Source organism: Phoenix dactylifera, chromosome 6 (assembly GCF_009389715.1).
Source record: "Phoenix dactylifera cultivar Barhee BC4 chromosome 6, palm_55x_up_171113_PBpolish2nd_filt_p, whole genome shotgun sequence".
In the NCBI taxonomy this organism is placed as follows: domain Eukaryota; kingdom Viridiplantae; phylum Streptophyta; class Magnoliopsida; order Arecales; family Arecaceae; genus Phoenix; species Phoenix dactylifera.
The window spans coordinates 5,085,655-5,107,356 of record NC_052397.1 but is presented as its reverse complement, the minus strand read 5'-3'; the positions used below and the strand labels follow the sequence as shown (position 1 = coordinate 5,107,356).

Genomic DNA, 21,702 nt, shown 5'->3' with positions numbered 1-21,702 from the left:
TTTTTTCTAAAAAGAATAACAACCTAGGATCTCATCTAAAAAAGCATTTAAGTTTTTTTGGTTCTATATAAGTATCCAAGATCTACTCAACGAATAATCGATGGTAGGATTAAACACACGCCTATACGGGTCATCACATACTATCTTCGTTTAAGCTCTAATGTTTTCGTCAGACTAAGGGTTCAAACCCATTCAAATCTAATCACAAGCATCATTATCGTCTCATGGTCATCCTCCATGAACCTATGCTACCGTATCCTCTAATACACATAGATTATGAGCTGGGTCCATTATGATACCATTTGTAACAACTCAAAATTTCATCCAAAAAAGCTAGCCGAAAGATATTATTTGAGTTTTTTGATTCTATATAAGTACCCAATATTTATCCAACGAATAACTGATGTGAGACTAAATATATCAAGGTTTGTTTGGTATATTTCCAAGACACAGTAGCACCTCCTAGGAGAAAGACATATCCTGTGGTGGATTTAGCATCTAAGGTATCGCTAATCTAAGGTATATTTTTTTTACCTTGGATCTCTTACTCCTTCTAAGTTCTGCTTCTACTTCTATTTCACTTGTCCTTATTCTAATAGAGTTACTAGCTATATCACTATCTACTCTAGTCCTAAATGGAAAGGTGTCTTCAAAGTATTTTGCATCTATGGCTTCTATTTTCTTTTAGGTCCTATTTTTTTTTTTAAAATCAGGTATTTTCACTTTTGCCAAGCACCCCCACTTTCAAATAGCTAAGACTAGATTTTCTATATTTTCAAACTTCATATGGAGTTAGATCATTATTTTTACAGGAAATCCTATTAAGGATATAACAGGCTGAAACTAGAGTTTTTCTCTTCAAATTCTCTGGTACTCCTGAGCTTATAAGCATGGAGTTAACCATATCCATTAAAGTCCTATTCTTTCTTTCTACTACTCCATTTGATTGGGAAGAATAGGGTGCAGTCACTTCATGAATAAATTCATTATCTTCATAAAATTGAGTTATATCATTAGATGTATATTCACCTCTCCGATCTGATCTAAAAATTTTAATTTTCTTTTTCTGTTGGTTCTCAGCTTTGATCTTAAAAATCTTAAATTTGCTGAGCACCTCATCCTTGGTTTTAATTAGGTAGATGTAACAAAACTTGAATAGATCATCTATGAAGGTCACAAAGTATCTGTTACCACTACAACAAAAAGGATTTTTGCCGACTTTGTATTGCCGACGCTAGTTAAAAGCGTCGGCGATTTTTTTTGTTGGGACAGTAACCACCGACGCTTCTGGGAAGCGTCGGTAAAAAAGCTTCCAGCGACGCTTTTTTTAAGCGTCGGTGTCTGGGCGCATTACCGACGCTTATAAGCGTCGGAATATTTAAACACCGACGCTGTTATGCGTCGGCATAACGGAAGAACACGACGACGCTTATAAGCGTCGTCGGACTTCATTCCTCCCGCATACCCCCTACCTCTAAAGCCCTAAATCCCCCGACCGACTCCCTCTCTTCTCAACCCTTTTCACCGATCTCATCCATTCTCCTCCGCTGAGCGCTCTCCGTCGTCGCGATGGGGGGAGTCGCTGCTGATGCGGGCGTTGAGCAAGCGGCGGACGTGGGTCTTCCTCTTCCTCGTCGTCTACTCCCTCCTCCTCTCCTCCTCCTCTCCATCCGCTCCTGGTACAACTCGGCGGCCGCCTCCGCCTCCTCCCGCGCCGCCGCCGGCTGGAAGGTCCTCTACGCCTCCGTGCTCTACGGAGGGGTCTTCGGCCTGCTCTCCATGGGGGCGGCGCTGGCCGTGGCGGTGCCGGCCACGTTGGTCACCTGGATCACGATCCTCGTGCTGCTCGCCTTCGCCGGGAAGCCCCGACGGGCGCTCGTCGCCGACGGCCGTCGGATCACCGCCGACATCGACGGTTTCGCGCTCAAGATCCTCCTCCGAGAGGGAAACCTCGTCGCCGTCGTCGGCGCCGTCCTCAGCTTCGTTGCCCTCCTCCTCCGACGGAGACGAGGCGGAGCTGAGGACCAAGGTTTTTGTTCTATCATTGCATCTCCAGAGTCTTTCAGAATATTTCGTCTAAATCATTACATTTTTTTTTTATAATCTATAAAATTTGGATTTATAGCTGTACCTTGTCTATTTTGTGTTAATGCTTTTTGGTGGATAGCTATATTCTTCCTTAATTCCTGGGATTTTCTTCATTTACTTCTTGCTGTTGTCACTAGAATCCGAGGATAAAGTATGGCCTTGGATGTCTCTCATCTAATTCTATGTAATTCTCTTTTTCTTGGAGTTAACCTTTTCTTTTGTTGCTTTTGATTGACCGAAATTGGTCCATTGCATTGTTATTGCTTGAAGGTCTTTCCTCTGCTCTTTTGGTGTGCTTTTGAGGTTTAATTGTTTTGGGTGGGAAAAATTGTGTTACAAGCTCATGATTAATAGATAACAAGATTGTTCTCTTGTATTTCCCTCCTTCCCACCATTTGTGTTACTCGATCTATTGTTCTGCTTCTTTATTTAGCTGACTGAGCTCTTTTTGCTTATTTTTCACTGAAATTGTGCCTCCCGTTATTATCTTGTTTAAAGCATTACTGAATGTTTTGAACTCTGATTTGATAACTCACTGGTGATATGGAACATTGAATGGAGATTTGTAGGAGATTTTTGGCCCAACACATACTCGTATGTTGACAGGGCTTTACACATATGGTGTCTTTTTATCCTTATGTTTGCACCAATAATGTGGCTTACATGTTCTTCATGTGATCTAAGAACTAGATCAGTTTCATGAGTGAACAATGGCTAGGCCTTTGACTGACATGTGAGCCTTGCAGTCAAGTTTTAGGCATGTCATGTGGTTTTTTGTCTTTCTCAATGTTGGAGAAGAGAATGGCCAAACCAGCTACCGCACAAAGTGTTTTGAATTTTTACTTGTAGAATTTTAAGGCTCACCAAAATTGTCTGTAGTAGAGTTTCTGTCCAACATAATCTCTACCACGATTTAAGTAGAAATTTCTTTTTTACTCTCATAGTATTTCTTTTTTATACTCATAGTATTTTTACTTGTAGAGTTGTCGGCCTGTTGCCTGTGTCTGCCATATGCTCATCTCATTCATGACTGTAGGTTAATGAGGAAGCAAGTGATAAAGTTTTGGAGGTGGAACAGAAATATAATGAGATTCGAAGACCTATCTACATTAAACGGAATGAGATCATCCAATCCATTCCAGACTTTTGGTTAACTGCGGTTCGTAATCTCTCTTTTTTAGTAATTATATATTTAAGCTACAACCTCTTTTTTGGAACATTCTCATCTAATAGTTTTTCTTTTTTGTATTTCTGTGTGTAATGCTTAACTCTTTAGTTCCTGAGTCATCCTGCTCTTAGCGATCTTCTGACAGAGGAAGACCAAAAGGTATGCATGCTGTTATTTTTGAAACATGCTGTGTTCAAACTAAGTGTGGTGGAAATTGTTACTTCATCCAGAATAAATATATTAACTATATCAATTAGAGATATCATTCTAGGACCTTTGTCAGCTTCTTCTGGATTTATCTGATGTCTGGTATTACTTGGAACCCATTATAGATTTCCAGGTGCTTGTGTTAATAAAGTTCCTTTGATGCAGATTTTCAAGTATTTGGTTTCATTGGACGTTGAAGATTGTCAAGATTTGAAGTCAGGCTACTCCATTATATTTGTGAGATGTTGTTTATTTTTGACGAAATAGCCATTCTGTTGCTATGAATAAGTATATTCTTGTGATTTATTACCTTTAATCAATTGACTGGGTGTTTGTAATGTATAGAACTTCTCTCCTAACCCATATTTTGAAGACACAAAGCTTGTGAAGACTTATTCCTTCACTGAGGAAGGAGTGGCTAATATAACTGGTACGACTATCAAGTGGAAGGAGGGTATCGTAAGGTTATTATCTTATGCGGTAATCATTGATATTTTTCTGAGTCAGGTATTAGTTTTAATGTTTGTTTCTCATAATATCTTGTAGGAGATTGCCAATGGTAATGGTCATGAGAAGAAGGGAAGCAAGCGACCTTTTACTGAGGAAAGGTTGGCTTTAGTACCATGTAATCTTGTTTTATAAGCAATTGCTGGATATTTAACTGATTTTGTCACGTTGAGTATCTGATAATTTATGATAATTCTGCTGTTGTTGCTTTCAATATTAGGATTATTCATATTTATGTATATCATATGCATATTCTTTCCAAGTAGATCACCATTCACATTTCCCTCCTAGTTCTTCTTAGAAGACCAGGAATCTTATTTTTGCTATGGCTATGGCTATGGCATGCAAGCAGTCAAGGACTCCATAGTGCATATACAATGTGTAGGCTGCATATACAGACAATATGCAATTTGTATCAACATCCATGTAGTGCCCCAGCATGAAATCCATCAAAGGCCAGCCTTCTTAAGTCCTTCCTTCAACATGCATATAAATAAGTATCATATTTTTTTGAAGAGCTTAATAAATTTTGTATTCTTAACTTCTTAAGGTTTTTTTATTACAGGTTCCTGATACTTCATCTGCTCGTAGAAATGGTGACTCCATTGATCCCTGAAGCTTTTATTTTGGAGTTTTATATGATTTTTTTATGCTTTTTGAAGTACATTGCAAATGTAAATTGACAGTATGAATGTAATTTGACAATATGAATGTAATTTGACAAAATGAATGTTTTGATAAATATGTTTGATTGTGCTATGAGTATAATCTCGTTTAGTGTGAATGCCTTTGATTTTGTAAACAGAGTTTTAAAAAAAAAATTTAAATTTTTTTTAAAAAAAATTATACTCTAACGACGCTTTAAAGCGTCGTTAAAATCCCGGTGTTTTAACTATTACCGACGCTTTAAAGCGTCGGTAGGTTTGACTTTAACGACGCTTTAAAGCGTCGCTAAATTGTACGTTACCGACGCTAAAAAGCGTCGCTAATGACCGACGCTTTGAAAAGCGTCGGAAAATTATTTATCCACTGTAGCATAGGCGACGCTTTACCGACGCTTGGGATAGCGTCGGGATGGTTTTTACCGATGCTTAAAAGCGTCGCTAATGGCCAAAAAAAGCGTCGCTAATGCCCAATTTTCTTGTAGTGTACCTTTTCTAGAAGTTCTACCCGAGTCACAAACATCACTATGGATCAACTCTAATAGATCCGAATCCCTATTAATAGATTTAAAAGACTTCTTTAGGAGTTTGGCTTCTACACAAATTTGACATTTCTTATGATTCTTAAGATCATTTTTTGGTATTAGATTTAGATTCATAAGTTGTTTAATTGAATTATAATTTACATGACCTAATCTACCATGCCAAATAGAAGGAGGTTCTATATTCATAATCAAAAGATTTTCATTCATTGAAGGAGCTATTATATTCAACTTAAACAATCCTTCACTTAGGAACCCTTTTCTAATAAACATTACACCATGAGAAATTACAACTTTATTGGACTCAAAAATAAGACAATAGCCCTGCTGGATAAGTAAAGAACCACTAATTAGATTTCTCCTAACAACTGTAACATGTTGGACGTCGTGCAGGGACAGGACTTTTCCAGAGATAAGCTTTAAGTCCACACATCCCACTCCTAACACACGTGCCTTCGAGCTGTTTGCCATGATCACAGCTCATCCACTTGAGACCTGGTAAGAAGAAAACCAGGAGCGATCCGAACAAATATGAATACCAGCTCTGGTATCAATCTCCCAATCAAGTACTTGTAAAGTCATGTTAACTTTAGGAGTGAAGAAAACAGACCTGAAAGCTATCTCAGAGGAGCCAGCGTCAGAAGTCACCATGTTGACTTGAGCACTGGTTGTGTGTGGACCTTTCTTCTTGGATTGAAGAGGTGCAGTCTTCTTATAGAAGCACTAGGGAGATAAATGGTTGGTTCGACCACACACATAACAGAAACGAGCATCGCCTTCCTCTTTCTTCTTCTTCTGCTCCTGCGGTTGAATAGGTTTCCCATTATAATGGTAGTTAGAGTTTCTAGGATTGTAAGGTTTCTTTTTGAAATTCTTACGGAAAAGTCGGTTCTGATTTTTCTTAGGAGGGGTCTCTACATTATGCATTATTCTTGTATTCAGTAGAGGTTTTACTCTAGAGCCTATGTTGCTCTTCAATTCTAATGGAGTTCAAAACTTGGATTAGGATGAGACTTCCTTGAGTATGGCTCAGAATCTTAGCAAAATCAGACCAGAAATTAAATAGTTTATCTATCAGACATGCCACCTGGAATGATTCATCCAAATTGGTTCCATTAGCCCTAAGCTGGTAAATCAAGATTTCAAAATCATGGATTTGGTTATTCATAGGCTTTGAGTCTACCATCTTAAAATTATTGAAGTCGGAGACCTTGAACCTCTTTACCCCAGCATCATCAAAACCATATTTGCTATCTAGGGTGTCCAGAGTTCTTTGGCACTCTTGGTTATGTAATAGATATCATACAGCCTCTCAGAAAGGGCACCTAGGATTCTATGGATGCAATGATAGTCTATCTCATCAGGTGTCCTAGAGGGTGTGCTGGTGGAGGCAGAAGGTTAAGTGTTGAAGGAGATTGAGTTTTGGCGAGTAGCATATCGTGAAGTAGTTGGATTAGACCCATTATCAACTTCAGTAGTGCTTTTACCTATGGCTGAGATCAACTCTAATGTGGTGAGCCAAAACCGCATTTGGTTCTGCCACCTCCTAAAGTTATGTTCATCAAATTTTTCAGGTTTGGCACTAAGGTGGTCATTAGTGTTTGAGGCCAGAGGTTCAAAGTTAAAGAGAAGGAACAGAAACCTGAATGAAGGTAAAAAGTTCATGTCAAAAAATTACACTAATATTTATATTGAACTTTAGATATCTAATTGATATATCCAAAAAACTAATAGCCATATCAGCTCAAGATTGGTGGTGGAGCACTAGGCTCACTCAAGTACCAGACTTTCTTAGGCACGTATGCCTTTTTGACAAGCTTTTCTTTGACACTATTAGTTAGTGGATATAGTCACTAGAAATCACACAAATTCAATTTTTAGAAAAACCTAAGTGCAAACTTAAATTTGTTATTATGGATTAACTAATTTTCGAATTTTTCGTTTGAATTTTTCGAATTAGTAATAATTGATTACTAAATTTAATGCTAGCAAAACAATTATTATAATTGAAATCTAATTTGTCAATTCAATGAATTATATATATATTAGAATTGATTTATTATCCTATTAGAATAATTGATTACTAATTCAGTGCCAGCAAATCAATTATTGTAATTGAGATCTAAAATGTCAAATCAATGAATTATAAGATTTAATATCTTATTAGAATAATTGATTACTAATTTTGTGCTAATAAATTAATTATTGTAATTGAAATCTAAAATGTCAATTAAATGAATTATAAGATTTATTATCTTATAAATCAATTATTTGGTGCAAGGCATACAGCCTTTTCTTTTACCATTTTTGGGGTGGGGGGTTGGAAGGGGACTTGGGCTGATCCAGTGGACTGGACCATCACGTAGCACGAAGATAATGTATGTAACAAAATCCTGTTTTCCGTGCAATCTGAATTCTCGCTTCTTATTTTTGTTATTTTTCTCTTCCGAAGATGGTTTAGACTCAAGACAAAATCAAATAGAAAATCAAATGTGAAAAAATTTTCATTTTTAACGGGCACCATCCTGCCATACGCTACTTGTATGCTCGTTCCCTTTTGTGCCTTGTAAGTTGGGAAAACTTTTATTAAAGGAATCTAGGAGAGGCACAACATAGAGGCATAACCCTTGTTCCATGGATAAGTTAACCGAGTAAAATTCTTTAAAACGAAAAGGTGATTTGAATGATTGGACCGCCCTCAATCGATCAACTGTGGACGTTTTCCGCATGACACTCATGTGTTTGCTCAGGAAAAATATATAAAATCCAAACTTCCTCATACAATAATTTAGATTGCTCTGTGGGTGCCATCCATGTGATGCCTGCATAGGATACCAGGTGCATGGCAATTAGGTTTCAAATGATTAGAATTTCTAAAAGCAAAATGAAGAAAAGCCCAAGTTGAAGATGGCAGCATGTCTCGGAACAATTATATTTGTATTCGTTGTGGACGAAGCCACTAATTCTACAATGGCATCTCAAAGAACTTCTTTCTTTCCGGCAACAAATTTTATCATCCCAGTTATTCAAAAAGAAATAGTAAATTAGAATAAAGATCCATGCTAGCTCAATATATTTAGGGCATATTTGGTCGAAAAAAAATTTGCTAGAATGAAAAATAAAATAAATGACTGATATTCTTGCCATTTAATTGGGAGAAATCTCGATTTCAGAAAAGAATGAAAGCACTCCAAGCATCTAAAACACAAGTTCGGCTCTTCTAAAATATTCAAATTTTATTCCGACTCCAACTCCGATTTCAGCCACGAATCAAACGCGTCGAAGAACATGGCCATTCCGATCGCAAACCAAAAGCACTATTAAATAAAACCATTCCATGATTTCCAGCTGAATATTTCTTACAAAATTAAAAAGTAACCTTTATAATTACTCTTGTTTAACGTTTAATAGGAAAAAAAAAAAAGCTGAATGAGGGGATATTTTTCCAGTTTTATTTCGCGCTTCCATATGTCTACCTAAATTCTACAAGCATCAGACGTCTAGATTTACATCCATGAAATGGACGGCGGAGATGGCCCCCTGACTGACCTGCTTTGAGAGGGAGCCCTGCCCAATCCCCTAAAATACTATGGAGCCACACCTGCGCTAAACCACTCACATCTTATCACGTACCCAATTCTCCACCGGGTTCGGGTTGTATCTTTCGCGCGAAAGAACGATTGATCATTGTTTTGGCTACACGACCGTTGGATCGCATCTCACACGGAACTCAATTGATTTCTCCCTTCGCGGCTTCTACAGATCTTGAAGCTTCCATTGTGCGATCCAACGGTGGATTCTTGCGGAAAAAGGTACACCGTTGTTTCGCGCGAATGCAACCGATTATTCAGAGTAGCCCGACCCTCATTGGAATCGCTGCAGATAATCTCACAGCCAATCCGAATAACAAAAATTTGCGCACCGGCAAAACGTAAGAACGAAGGGATCCAATCAAAGAGAACGGTGCCATAAAGAAATAGGTCCCATTTTTATGTCCCTTTGCGAGGTGCGAGAACATTATGCGAGAAAATGCAGCGCAAACGTGGCCCCAGACCTATCTTACTTTTTTTATAAGTAGGGACGGTGGAGGAAAAGCACCCCATAGCTCAAAAACCAGCGGAAGAATTGGAGTGAGGAGAGCGGCGGGCGGAAAAGGAAGGAAAAAAGAAAGAAATGAAGGCGAGTGCCGTGAGAGTCGCTCTCTTCATCGTCCTCGCCGCCGCGACCGCGACCGCCGCCGCGACCGCGACCAGCGACGCCGCCACCGCGCTCCTCCTCTCGACCTCCTTAGACGCAGGTAAACCCTCTCCTCCTCTTCCTCCTCTCAAATCATCCAAGGGTTCTTATTGCTTCCATTTGAGTAGAAGATTGGTTGGGGAACGTCTCTCGGTCCGTCCGGGTCTCGATCTCGCGGAGATTGGGGTTCTTTTTGCGATGGGAGGAGGGGGACTTCTTGGATCGGATCGTGGTGGCGTGGAGGGTGGCGCGGAAGATGGCCGTGGCGCCGCTGCTGCGAGCAGCTGTGGTTCTGTGCCTGGCGATGTCGGTGATGCTGCTGGTGGAGGTGGTCTCCATGGCCGCTTTCAGCCTCTCCGTCAAGCTCCTCCGCCGGCGACCGGAGAAGCGGTACAAATGGGAGCCCATCAAGGGCGATCTCGAGTCCGGCAATCTGGGCTACCCCATGGTCCTTGTCCAGATCCCCATGTACAATGAGATAGAGGTGCCTCTCTCTCTCTCTCTCTCTCTTCTAGGTTTATTTGCAGTCGCTGTGGGGATTAATGGGGGAAAGGTTGGTTGCACATAGGTGTACAAGCTATCTATTGGGGCAGCTTGTGGGCTCTCCTGGCCGTCGGATCGAATCATAATCCAAGTGCTCGACGATTCCACGGATCCAACGATCAAGGTACATTGCATCATAATCTCGATTAGTAGGTGGATTATTACAGCATATAAATATATATCACTAACCAGGTAGATTCGCTAATTAACTACATTTACATTTCGATAATTGATAATTTCACCCATTATTTTACATTTTCCCACCTCACATTGTTTTACAAATTTTAATTGTTCGATCGGGTGAGATAATGTTATTTTCACCCAGTATTTTTATATTTCCACTGAGTTGTAGTCTACTGTTTTTTTTTGTTTTCCTGCTACAAGAAAAGCATCGGATGAGAATATCATTATTTTACCTTCTTCGACCTAATAATGGAAGGGTAAAAAATGCGGCTGACGAAAGTTACCGTATCGCGTCACATGGAAAGTATCCCTGTAATTGTGAACACGTGGGCCCCACACATCGCGAAACGTTTTTTATCCCTAGGCTTGTGGCTTGGCTGGCGTGCGCTTAAAATTTTATATATGAGAAAACAATAGGCGCGCGGGTTGGTCGTACATGGGTGGTTGTGAGTTAGACGGCTAACGACCGGACCTGTTTAATGACTTCCTCCTGCCCCTTGGAGTCCGTGGGAATTGTGGGATCATCTGATGTTAGGTCCTAGGATACTAACCTTGCTAATCTTGTCCCATTATATCAACTTGATATAAACTATTGGTGGAGTTGTGTTTTCCTTCTTTTTGGTGTGTGAGACAAAATTATGTCAATTTAACTTTCGAAGTTATACTTGTCTCGCATGGTAAATTTGTTGTTATTGGGTTGGTCAGAATGAGTGGCCTGTTTTGTTAATCCTTTGGTCAGTCTAGGTTCGAGATAAAAAACTGTGGTGAGCTGCAGACGGACTTCTTTTAATAAGTTGGGTGATGGCATCCGAATTTGCCCAGGGGATTTTCTAAGAAAATGACATCGAGACAAACTTTGTGAAAACAAATATGGAAAGAGACATGGAAAGAAGGATGCTGTGCGGGTGGTCCTTACTTGTGAGAGTATGATTTTACTTCTGAAAATGGAAGAACTGTGAGAAAAGTCCTAAGGTTTGGTGGGGGTGTAGCATTTGTCATATTCTTTTTGGAGGTTTCATTATTTATTCCTAATCTGAGGAGGGGCTGACTGGGTGGTAATTGTTCACAAGTTTTTCATTGAGATTATGGTCCAAAGGAGTTTGGTTTTCCTCCCAATTTAGGACATGATTATTTGCTCCTCCTAACTTTGCCATAATGAGGCCTTCTGTCTGCCGTGAGCATGCTGATTCCAAAGCGAAAAATTGCGTATGAAAAATTGATTTAGCAAGTCAAAGACAGAAATGTTATTTGTACTCAAAGGACTAATCAGTTATTTGTAATACCATTAATATAGAATCATGGTGATTTACCTGAAAATATTCTGTAGTGATTGGATATACAGCATGATGCTTAAATGGGCAGTGGACGGGATAATTTTGTTGAACTTTGATGTTTCTTTTATACGATATGGTTCAAATTGGTTCAAATGACCTCCACCGGTTGGCAGTTTCATCAAGTTTTTCTTCTGAAGATATTTTATGCTTAGTGGCCCAAATTTCATCTGAAAATATGAATAAATTATTCCTTATGGTCTTTTGTTCTTTTTGTTTCTTAGTTAGTTGAACATACGCTTGTCAATATAAAGAACCCTCTGAATTAGCTGCAACTAAGTGAATTCTAGTTAATTCGGATTACAATGTCTGCATTGTAAGTACAACTAAAAGAAAGATATCATTGCTGGAGGTTTAGCTTTTTCTTTTTTCTTTTTTTTTTGAAGTTCTGCTTTCTGCTTAACTCAAGATCAGTAGACAGGTCAACTTGGTTAAACCATGGTAATTTTCCCAACCATCTTCTCTTTAAAATCATTATAATCCATTAGTGTATGACCTCAGCTCAGGCCACTTAGTATATAGTACAGCATTTCAAAGTATAATTTTGGTTGGAATCACCTACAAAGAATGGCAGTGTGTATTGCTATGGTGTGGCTATTCACACTTGTTAAAAGTTCTAAGGAATTTGGATACTACCTTTCAACTATGCCAAGCCTCTTAGCCCATCTTTATCAGGTTCTAGAGTAGGTTAAGATTTGTGACCCAGCATACAGTTCCTTCTGCTCCTTGATTATATCATTGATGTAACCTTCTTTTTCTTTGTGAACAGAACTCAGTTTAGATATATATTCTATTTATTTGTTACAATTCTAAAAATCATGCATCTGTTGATGTTTTCAGATGCATCAACAAGTATCAATAATCATAGCCAATGATCGAAATTTACATACAGCATATTTCCACTAGGCTCTTATGATATTGTTTTTTATCCAGCAAGCATATGCTGCTAAAGTTAGCGTTTAACTATATCTTTGATGGTACCTTTCATTAAAATAAGCATTGATAGCACATCATATCACATAATCATTACCAACCTTCAAGACTCATCCCAAATACTTGGGTCATCATAACACATCACAGTAACAAATTATGTTCAGGGCACCTATGAAGAGATTGCATTGGAATAGTGAACATCGAAAAGAAATAAATAAATAAAATTAAACCCTCATGCCAATTTTCTATGGACATGGGAGTAACAATAAACTCAAGGTTCTGGTTCTTACATGGCTTATCTTGACATCTGAAGCTGTTGGTATCTGGCACCCAATTAATTCGAGGAAACCTGCCTTGAAAATTGGCATTGATATATTATTACATATCAAAGATATACCTTTGAGTCCAAACCTTACCTAAGGGGTTGTTGCAGCCAAGTAGTTTAACCTGTCTTAATTGTAAGTTTACGGTTTTTCAGCAAATACTTTAATGATTCCAAATTTCCAATTCTATCTGCCAGATAAATAGGCTAGCAAATTAATTTTCTTTCTTAAAAAATTTGAGTTTTCTAATGCTCTTAATTTTCTTTTGCAAAATTTCCATGCTAGGATCTAGTGGAACTGGAATGCAAGTTTTGGGCAAGTAAAGGCATGAATATATATTATGAGGTCAGAGGCAACAGGAAAGGGTACAAAGCAGGTGCTCTAAAGGAAGGAATGGAACATAGCTATGTTCAACAATGTGAATTTGTTGCCATCTTTGACTCTGATTTCCAACCAGAATCTGACTTTCTTATGAGGGCTATCCCTTTTCTGGTGTATAATCCAAATATTGCTCTTGTTCAAGCACGTTGGGATTTTGGTAAGATCAACACGTTCTTCGGCATAAGCTTCAATATCCATAGCAGTAATTTCACATATAAAAGAATTTTACTATGTTACTTAATGACTCATTTCATAATGTGCTAGCTCCAGACTGCATCTATTTTGTATATCTAAATTGCCAAGTGATTTGAGTTCCAAAAATAATGGATGCCATTACTTCAGCTAAGACAGCTTAAAACTACTTTCCATTAAGTAGGACATGATCTAAATTGTGAATCATTATATTTATGCATGCATATGTAGGCATTGCATTTTTCTGAGTGACTCACATACCTAAGCACAAGACTGTACCTTCAGCTAAACAAAAGGGAAAAAAAAGAAAGACTTCAAGTTTGAAGACATGCAGAAACTCCTGTTTACTGGTAGACAGAAAATGCTGTCTTCCCTGTTGAATCTAAACTTAGGTAAATGTGTCTGCAATTCTGAATCCACTTCAAAGCTTCATTAATTCATCTCCATAGATGACATTAATTTAGCCCTAGTGAAATCTATCTTGTCAACGCAAACATGCAGCCTAATCTGATAAGTAGACTTTATAGAAAAACAGTTAAACTTTTAAAACACTAGATGTTTAAAACAAGCTACATAATCATAAAGTTTGGCTAAATAGAACACAGTACTCTGAATAATTAGGTTGCATTTTAAGCACAAGGAAAGTTTAATAGATGCATATGTGGTGATGAAATGCAAATGGTGGAATTTTATCCCGAGACAATTTGACTTGGAAAGTGGCCTAGACAAGTGGATATGAGATCTTCATGATCAACCAAATAGAACAAAATACTCTCTATTCATTTTGTAATTTAAGTTCTAGGGAAGTTGAATCATGAATTTAGAATTGGCCATTGAGAGCTCAAGAATGATGAAAAAAATTGAGGAAAAGATAACACTTGCAAGAATTTGAGGGTTGAAAGAAGAATGTGAAAAGTTAGCTGGGATGCTTTAATTGGGAGAAGTGTTCTGTATGGCTGTAACTTTGACTCCACAGTCAAATGTGGAGTTCCTTCAGGTGCCATTTTCATCGCATTCCTATAAACATAAACGTCTGGTTTGAGGATGATGAAACAATTTGCCTGTTGGCCTTTCTTTCCTACCTTGTTTTCTTGCCTTTTTTCTCCTGATGTTTGCTTCCTGTTTGTTAAAAATCATTTCATGTACTGTTTGGTGAAGATTTTTTACTTTCCATTTGTTTAAACAGCATGTTATTTTTTCGTAGAAGCAGTTATCTTGAGTCGTCTAAGAGAATTATTTGTGTGGCTATCTATGGGTTCACCGCATATATGATCTTTGTCAAGTCAGCATACTCATGGTGAAAAGGGGATGGATAGGTTCAAGTCCTTCTTGTTATAACCCCAGGAACAGCTAAATAAAATGATAAAAAAATAATAGAAAATAAATCTGTCACGTTACAAGATTTAACGTGAGTCACCAACAATTTGGATATCCACCGGAGGAGTGAGAGATCCACTATAATAAATATAGTATTGGGCCTTTTAGAAGAGTTCACCAAGGAAAATAATCCAAAAAAATATAAGAAAGATAAATGTAAGAACAAGACTTTGCCAAGAAATCTAACCTTGTTCCACTCCTGCATAAAAGACACTGCAGTCCCTCTTTATATGACTTGAGAGAAGGCATCAGTTCTCTTATTACCCAAGTTAGACAAGGACTTTGTCCTATCCTTATGGGTCCCATAATCAACTCCAAATGGGACTTGGCTAATCTGGCTTTTCTAATGGCGATGTAAGCAGAAACCCAACAATTCCAGACCTAGTAAGGGACTATCAATGCCCCCTTTCCACCCCTCCTCTCTCCTCCCCTCCCTCACCACCCCATTGCACCAAAAAAAAAAAAAAAGAGACAGAGAGTGAATAACATGTATGCTAAAATTAATGAGTCATCGCAGCAATTTTGCCTTACACTTGGTGATGTATGAGGCTTGATACTCTTTCTGCAAAGTTTCCTCAACAAGTTTTTTCAAAAAAAGTTTTTATTCGTTCTGATATTTCTGTTTTTAATTGACAGGAAGTTGCTGACGTGGCATTTCCCGGACGATTTTGCAGTGAATTCTACTGAGTGCTTGATGACAAGGATACAAAAGATGACCCTAGATTACCACTTCAAAGTGGAGCAGGAAGCAGGTTCATCCACCTTTGGCTTCTTCGGATTTAATGGTAAACTGCCACTCCTTTTAATCTCAGTTTAATTATTTGGAATAGAAATTTGTTTATTGTCCTAGTAGATATATCAATTTTGCACTCTTTTTTTTGTTAAGATAACTCGGTAAGTTTCTTTTTGGTATTTGTTATTTTATAGAAAAATGACTTGAACTTCGATTAAGTAGTACTGAAGCAAATCAACCGGATGCTTTAAAAATGGAATAGGAACTAAACAAAAGTGATAAGCTGAAAACACATTCTGCAAGAAATGATGTTTTTTCTAGGACTTTAACCACTTCTTTTTTTTTTTTGATATACTAAGACTTAACCTCTTTAGATTGATAGCTTCTTATATATTGGATCTGTTTATAGGAACTGCTGGTGTGTGGAGGAAATCAGCTATTGATGAAGCTGGAGGTTGGAAGGATCGAACTACAGTAGAGGACATGGACTTGGCTGTTCGGGCAAGTCTTAAAGGATGGAAATTTGTATACGTTGGTGATATTAAGGTATTAAATCTGCCTTAGTTCAAGCTTGTTTTTGAAGTTTGAGGTACGGGACATTGTAACCTAGTTTATGTGGAAAAAAACAAAGTCGTGTTCTCTTAAGTCTTAACCATTGTCATGGTTTGATGAATGCCTCACTTTAAGTGAAACCGTGGATAATGGTTTAAGTGTCTTCATTTGTATCTTTCAAGTTTTATCGCTGTCCTTACAGGAAAATTGCACCAATTGAATAAAATTGACAAATCGATCCATGCAAGATGGGATCACAGACCTTCAAGTTATGACTGGCGCTATTCCGGAATCCAGCGAAATAAAAATTGAAGATCACCAATGGCCTATTACCGGATAAAGTTGTTTAACCTAGCTTATATATACGTATATAATGTATGAATTTGAACTATTTCTGCAAAATAAAGGGTTGACGAACTTCCCACTAGATTATTCATTCTTGTAGTATCGGGAGCACTGACAATTACCAGATATTCTGTAGGCTATGAAATCATCTCAGTTTCACTTTGACTCTCTGACAGGTTATTGTCTGTGTACCACATTCTGTCAAGCGTTTTAATCTGCAAATCTCTGATGAAACCAATTGTTTTTGATGTTAACATTGACTGTAGGTCAGAAGTGAACTGCCAAGTACTTTTAAGGCATACCGCCATCAACAGCATAGGTGGACTTGCGGGGCAGCAAATTTATTCAGGAAGGTGGCCATAGAGACTGTAATGACCAAGGTAAGCATTCTTGCAAGGTGCAGGGTATGAGGATATTATGTAGAAAATTGTGTTTTGTATTATCTGATATGTTCTTTATATGCAACAGGAGGTATCATTTTGGAAGAAGTTTCACGTGCTTTACAGTTTTTTCTTTGTGAGGAAGGTTGTAGCCCATATCGTCACCTTTATTCTCTACTGTATTGTAATTCCAGTGTCGGTTCTGGTTCCCGAAGTCAGCATTCCTACCTGGGGAGTGGTTTATATCCCAACAACCATTACGGTTCTCAATGCCATCAGAAATCCTAGGTCTGAAACTTTCAAAAATTATTTAAATATTCTTTTTCCCCTGATGAACTGCTTTTGAGTAGTAGAGTCACATCTTAAAAGTAGCCCCACCGTCTTCTTAACATAATCACTGACTATTTGATCTTACATTTATTGTCCTTTTAAGCAAAAACATGTGCACAAACTGCCCATTTTCTTAATTTCTTTAACATGTTATGCTTTGATTTGGCTGTCAATAGGTCGATCCATCTTATGCCATTTTGGATTCTTTTTGAAAATGTGATGTCCATGCACCGGATGAAAGCAACCATGGTTGGTCTGTTTGAGGCTGGAGGTGTAAATGAGTGGGTTGTGACAGAGAAACTGGGAGATACTCTCAAGGGAAAGCCTGAGACCCAGATACTCGAAAAGCATCCGATCAGATTGAGAGACAGGTAACACCAATGCATATCGTATATGTTTACATCAGATGGACATATTACTGACATCAGCGTCTTGCATTCTTTCATCAGATTCACGTTCTCAGAAATTGGTTTCGCAGTCTTCCTCTTCTTTTGTGCATGCTACAATGTTGCTTTTGGAGAAAATTACTACTACATTTATATCTGCCTCCAAGCTCTTGCATTTTTGGTAGTCGGCTTTGGTTATGTTGGCACCTTCACCCCCAACTCATAGCAATGCCAGCACAGTTAGTCATCATTTCTATAACTTCTGACAATTCTTTTGCTAGATCATAAAAATCGCATATGATGAGAGAAGAAGCTGTTGACACTTGACAGGGAAACCCGAGTTCAGTAATTGCTCATTTGTAACAGTATAGGCAAACAGAGGCCACAAAAAATTAAAGAAAGAAGGGCCAGATTTTTGGAGCCCTTGTTCCGGTGATTTCATGTTTCATCTAACATGAAGTTCCACCATTCTTCTTGCCAGGTAGAAGCATAAATTTGATGACTATATGAATGCATTATTTTTATATGTAGAAGAGAGGAAAAGGAGGTAAAATGACATTGTATGCCCCCGGCTCTCTTTTCAAAGCCGGAACTTGATTTTTATTTTTTTATTTTTTTTGAGGGATTCTTTTTTTGAGGAAACTTGAATTTTAACCATTGGTTAATGATATCGTTGTTCTGGTTGTGGTGGCTGATGCATTGTTTCATGTAAGCAACTACACTGGTAGGAAGCAAATATAGCACTCATCTGCAGCAAAGCTCTGTCGTGTATGGAGCTGATCAATGCTGCTGAACTATCATGACAAACTAGTCGTAGTTGTGACGGATTTTTTCTTCAAACAAAAGATGAGATGCATGTCCAATTGTCCATACATACATAGAAGTGAACGAACCTGATGACTCGAGCATCAGGCGCATGTTATTGGACTTTGTCGTGTTTGTGAATACCCAAGAAATAGTTTGCTTGCAGGGAAGTCCATGCAGAATCACTGGGATCCAGTCGATGCCTATTTGGTTTTAGCTACGCGGATGCAAGTGAAGAATGAGTTTATAAAAAAGCTGATAATTTTCCTTTCTTTCTCGTTTTTGGTTCGAGGTACGTGAAGCCAAGTGTTTGCAAATGAAGGTGTCTGAAAATTCTCTACGCTCTTTTATTGGGCGTGTCCGTACGTCTTTAGCGCCAGCATTATATAATATAAAAAAAAAAAACTCTGTACGCTCCACACCCTAGCAACTTCTTGATTTTCCGCTTATAAGTTCATCAAAAGAGAAAAAATTAGCAGGCCGAGCTTCTGCACACTTGGTGGTGTGTCGCCTAGTGTAATAGTCTATCTTTATTTTTCTCCTTTTTTATAAAAAAAATATATTTATTATTTATTTTTATGCTAATTTTTATTTTGGGTTTTGGTAAGCGTATCCAATGAATGACTGGACCCAGTTAATGACGTGGGCCAAGCTGGCCAACTGCGGATGGGACATAGCCACCTTTGTTTCAGGGATGAAAATACATAGCAGTCCACGTGCCAGACAGAAGAGTTAGTCGTGTGGATAGGAGCTTCATCGTCTGGCCAGATGATAAGCCCAAAGCTTGCAAACAAACTAGTGCGCCCACGGTTCTGAATTCCAGATAAACTTGGAAGAAAGGTGGTGGGGGATTTATGCTGTCACCTCCACTAAGAGAAGTTGACAAGTCCTGCGTCGCTAAACACAACCAAACCTAATATGCATTTTGGGCTTGGTTTGGTTTATATTTCTATTTTCAGCGGATTGAATTTGGTTTTCTTAAAAAAATAAATTTGGTTTCGGAATTCATAAATATCTGGCCCGGGACAACCTAAGCTAGTTCCAACCCATTTACTCATTTGCTTCACATCTCCTTCAGAATAACAGAATTATTTTTCAGAAAAATCTGACCAAATCTAATTATATTCGAAGTAAACCGTCTCTATTCAAGTTTAGATTTACATCACAAATTACATTATGAATTCTTGATTTGGTTTTAGGATCTCAGGTATGAAGCTAGTTGGAATAATCACCCCTCCTCTCTTTCAAAGGGAGGGAGAAAAAAAAAAGAAGGAAAAGTTGAATAAAATTTGAGCTGAACTGATAGTCTTAAAAGGAGATTAGGTTAGGTTAGACTAGATATTATAAAAATCTATGTTTGATATGATTTAATGCCAGCGGTGCGGTATCAGCACCGGGAGTGCTCCAAACTCGAAAATATCTCTCTTCCTTGCCTAAAATAAAAGGACGCAAGCAAAACATTGGGCGCATCCACCCCAAGCCAACACCAGCCAGGCAAGAGGTAATCTCTCCTCCTCCGCCAGCAGGACCAAATCGACGCCAGGACAACTCTTGCTGTCTCTCTTTAATTTATTTATTTATTTATTTATTCATTTATTTATTCACGCACCGTAACAAGACTACCATAGCATTAAAAATCTCCAAAGAAAGAAAACGTCACTTTTAGGTCGGTAAACATTGATAGCATGATTCTGGAATCAACCAGAAAGAATTAAAAAAAAAATAAATAAATAAATAATTACGAAACTTTGGCTTAGTTGGACTTGTAAGGAAACTTCCAGATCATTCTAGAGTTCCATCATCAGTCCTTCTTAATCCCCCACCCGAGCCGCCTCCCTTCTAAATTCTATTCCTTTTCTTTTCTAATCTGAATTCCAAAATCTCTCTCGCGAGGTGAGATGGCGGCGGAGTCGGAGAGCCAGGAGGCGAACGCGGAGCAGCGGATGAGGGAGGCGGCGGCGGAGTCGGAGAGCGAGGCGGCGGAGCGGGTGAGGGAGGCGGCGGCGGAGTCGGCGGGCGGCGGGGAGAGGAGGAGATTCTTCCCGATCTACGTCGGCGTTATGGGTCCGCCGCCGCCGGCTGACGGAGGGCCGGTGCCGCCGCCGGACCGGATTGTGCTGGTAAATCCGCTGACGCAGGGGATGGTGGTGCTCCAGGGGGACCCGGAGCTGGTGGCGGAGCTCCTGTCAGGAAGGGGAGCCGGCGGCGGGGGAGGATCCGGCGGCCCGCCGCCGGCGTCGAGGGCGTCGATCGAGGCGATGACGATGGTGGAGGTTGGGCAGGAGGGGGAGGAGGTGGGGGAGTGTCCGGTGTGCCTGGATGAGCTCGCCGGCGTGGTGAAGGAGATGCCGTGCCGGCATAGGTTTCATGGGCAGTGCATCGATAAGTGGCTGGGGATGCACGGGTCGTGCCCCGTGTGCCGGTTCCGGATGCCGCCGGAGGAGGAGGGGGACTCGAAGAAGGGCGGCGGCGGCGGCGGCGGGGAAGAAGGGGAGGCGGAGGAAGAGAGGAGGAGGAGGAGGAGGGAGGTTTGGGTTACGATCGCTTTGAGCGGGGGACAGGGAAGAGAGGAGGAAGCAAGCGATCATTAGGGAGGCAGGTTGATGCTTTGGGATTTGATTTTTTTTTTTTTTTTTTGTTAAGGGATTCTTTCCCTTTATGTTTATAGAGATTATGTGCAGTTGATGAAAGCTGAAGCAATCTTTTATTTTTAGTCAACATTTATTGATATCTAGATTCGCATGTTAGATTTGGCATGATTAATAGATGTGAGCTCTTAAGAGTTCAAATTTTTTTAATTTGTGATTGAATTTGAGAGGCCCAATTAGATAACCAGTTATGGATTTTTGCATGATGTCACGGGATCCTTGTGATTATAGGTTGCATAAAATGTTCATGAGATTGTGATTTCTTGGTTTGCATCAAATTTTTTGACTTGGTTTCTTTCTTTACATGAGGGAAAATTATGGAGACACCTTTTCTAATCTCATTTGAGATTGGAGTATAAATGTACAAAGAAAGGATAGGGCCTTGAATGTATATAGAAAAAATTTGGGTTAGATATTCCTTTATGGCTAAATAACTTTAACTGGTTCCATTACAAAAGGATAAAGCTACTATTTTTCTGAATTCGGCAGGGATGGCGGAAGTTAGTTGACCTTAAATAACTTTCCACCAAAACTAAAATTCCGCTCCTAATTTACTGAGGGAGAGATATCCTGAAATTTATAATTATTTTATTATCATATGACCATTATATGATAATGATTTCTAATAGAGATAAACAGCTTAGCCACATTGCATCAAAATATTTTTCGTCTAAATTTCAATGGTCGTTTCTGTAATTTTTCTTAATATTAAATGTTTACATCTATTAAAGATAGAAATAATAGTAGAGATAGGAAATAGCAAACATTTAGAAAGAGGCACTCTGTCTCTAGCACACTACTATGTTTACTTGATAATCTCCCACATAATCTTCTTGGAATGGGTGTAAACC

The 21,702-nt window shown here is 38.9% G+C and overlaps 3 protein-coding genes and 1 pseudogene across 4 annotated transcripts; all 4 read left to right on the top strand.

Moving 5' to 3' along the window:
• The first annotated feature begins 1,501 nt into the window (after positions 1–1,501).
• Positions 1,502–2,908, top strand: LOC120110995 (annotated as a pseudogene).
• On the top strand, positions 2,242–4,653 carry LOC103700321 (NAP1-related protein 2-like). Its single transcript, XM_039127720.1, has 7 exons — positions 2,242–2,253; positions 3,125–3,247; positions 3,365–3,415; positions 3,629–3,700; positions 3,809–3,922; positions 4,010–4,071; positions 4,536–4,653. The coding sequence occupies exons 1-7, from the start codon at positions 2,242–2,244 to the stop codon at positions 4,651–4,653; spliced, it is 552 nt and encodes a 183-aa protein (XP_038983648.1).
• A 4,618-nt stretch (positions 4,654–9,271) lies between these two features.
• LOC103703010 (probable glucomannan 4-beta-mannosyltransferase 3) lies at positions 9,272–18,092 on the top strand. Of its 2 annotated transcripts, none has more exons than XM_008785699.4 (10): positions 9,272–9,471; positions 9,539–9,894; positions 9,979–10,077; positions 13,009–13,261; positions 15,348–15,458; positions 15,816–15,952; positions 16,570–16,683; positions 16,772–16,971; positions 17,190–17,384; positions 17,463–18,092. In XM_008785699.4, the coding sequence occupies exons 1-10, from the start codon at positions 9,348–9,350 to the stop codon at positions 17,623–17,625; spliced, it is 1,752 nt and encodes a 583-aa protein (XP_008783921.2). In that variant the 5' UTR covers positions 9,272–9,347; the 3' UTR covers positions 17,626–18,092. The 2 variants fall into 2 exon arrangements, with proteins under 2 accessions (XP_008783921.2, XP_008783930.2); XM_008785708.4 differs by having other exon boundaries at positions 9,542–9,894; positions 17,463–17,875.
• A 1,462-nt stretch (positions 18,093–19,554) lies between these two features.
• LOC120110994 (E3 ubiquitin-protein ligase MPSR1-like) lies at positions 19,555–21,112 on the top strand. The gene has a single exon (XM_039127228.1). It carries the CDS (start codon positions 20,102–20,104, stop codon positions 20,792–20,794), a length of 693 nt encoding a protein of 230 aa, XP_038983156.1. The 5' UTR covers positions 19,555–20,101; the 3' UTR covers positions 20,795–21,112.
• The last annotated feature ends 590 nt before the right edge of the window (positions 21,113–21,702 follow it).

What these genes read in the sequence shown, in the direction of transcription:
- LOC103700321 (XM_039127720.1), top strand. An exon ending in CAGACTTTTGGTTAACTGCG is followed by an intron (nt 3,248 to 3,364) that starts GTTCGTAATCTC and finishes TTAACTCTTTAG; the next exon opens with TTCCTGAGTCATCCTGCTCT. An exon ending in TCAAGTGGAAGGAGGGTATC is followed by an intron (nt 3,923 to 4,009) that starts GTAAGGTTATTA and finishes AATATCTTGTAG; the next exon opens with GAGATTGCCAATGGTAATGG.
- LOC103703010 (XM_008785699.4), top strand. Translation starts at nt 9,348, where the DNA reads ATGAAGGCGAGTGCCGTGAGAGTCGCTCTCTTCATCGTCCTCGCCGCC. An exon ending in CCATGTACAATGAGATAGAG is followed by an intron (nt 9,895 to 9,978) that starts GTGCCTCTCTCT and finishes GGTTGCACATAG; the next exon opens with GTGTACAAGCTATCTATTGG. An exon ending in TAGAGACTGTAATGACCAAG is followed by an intron (nt 16,684 to 16,771) that starts GTAAGCATTCTT and finishes TATATGCAACAG; the next exon opens with GAGGTATCATTTTGGAAGAA.
- LOC120110994 (XM_039127228.1), top strand. Translation starts at nt 20,102, where the DNA reads ATGGCGGCGGAGTCGGAGAGCCAGGAGGCGAACGCGGAGCAGCGGATG.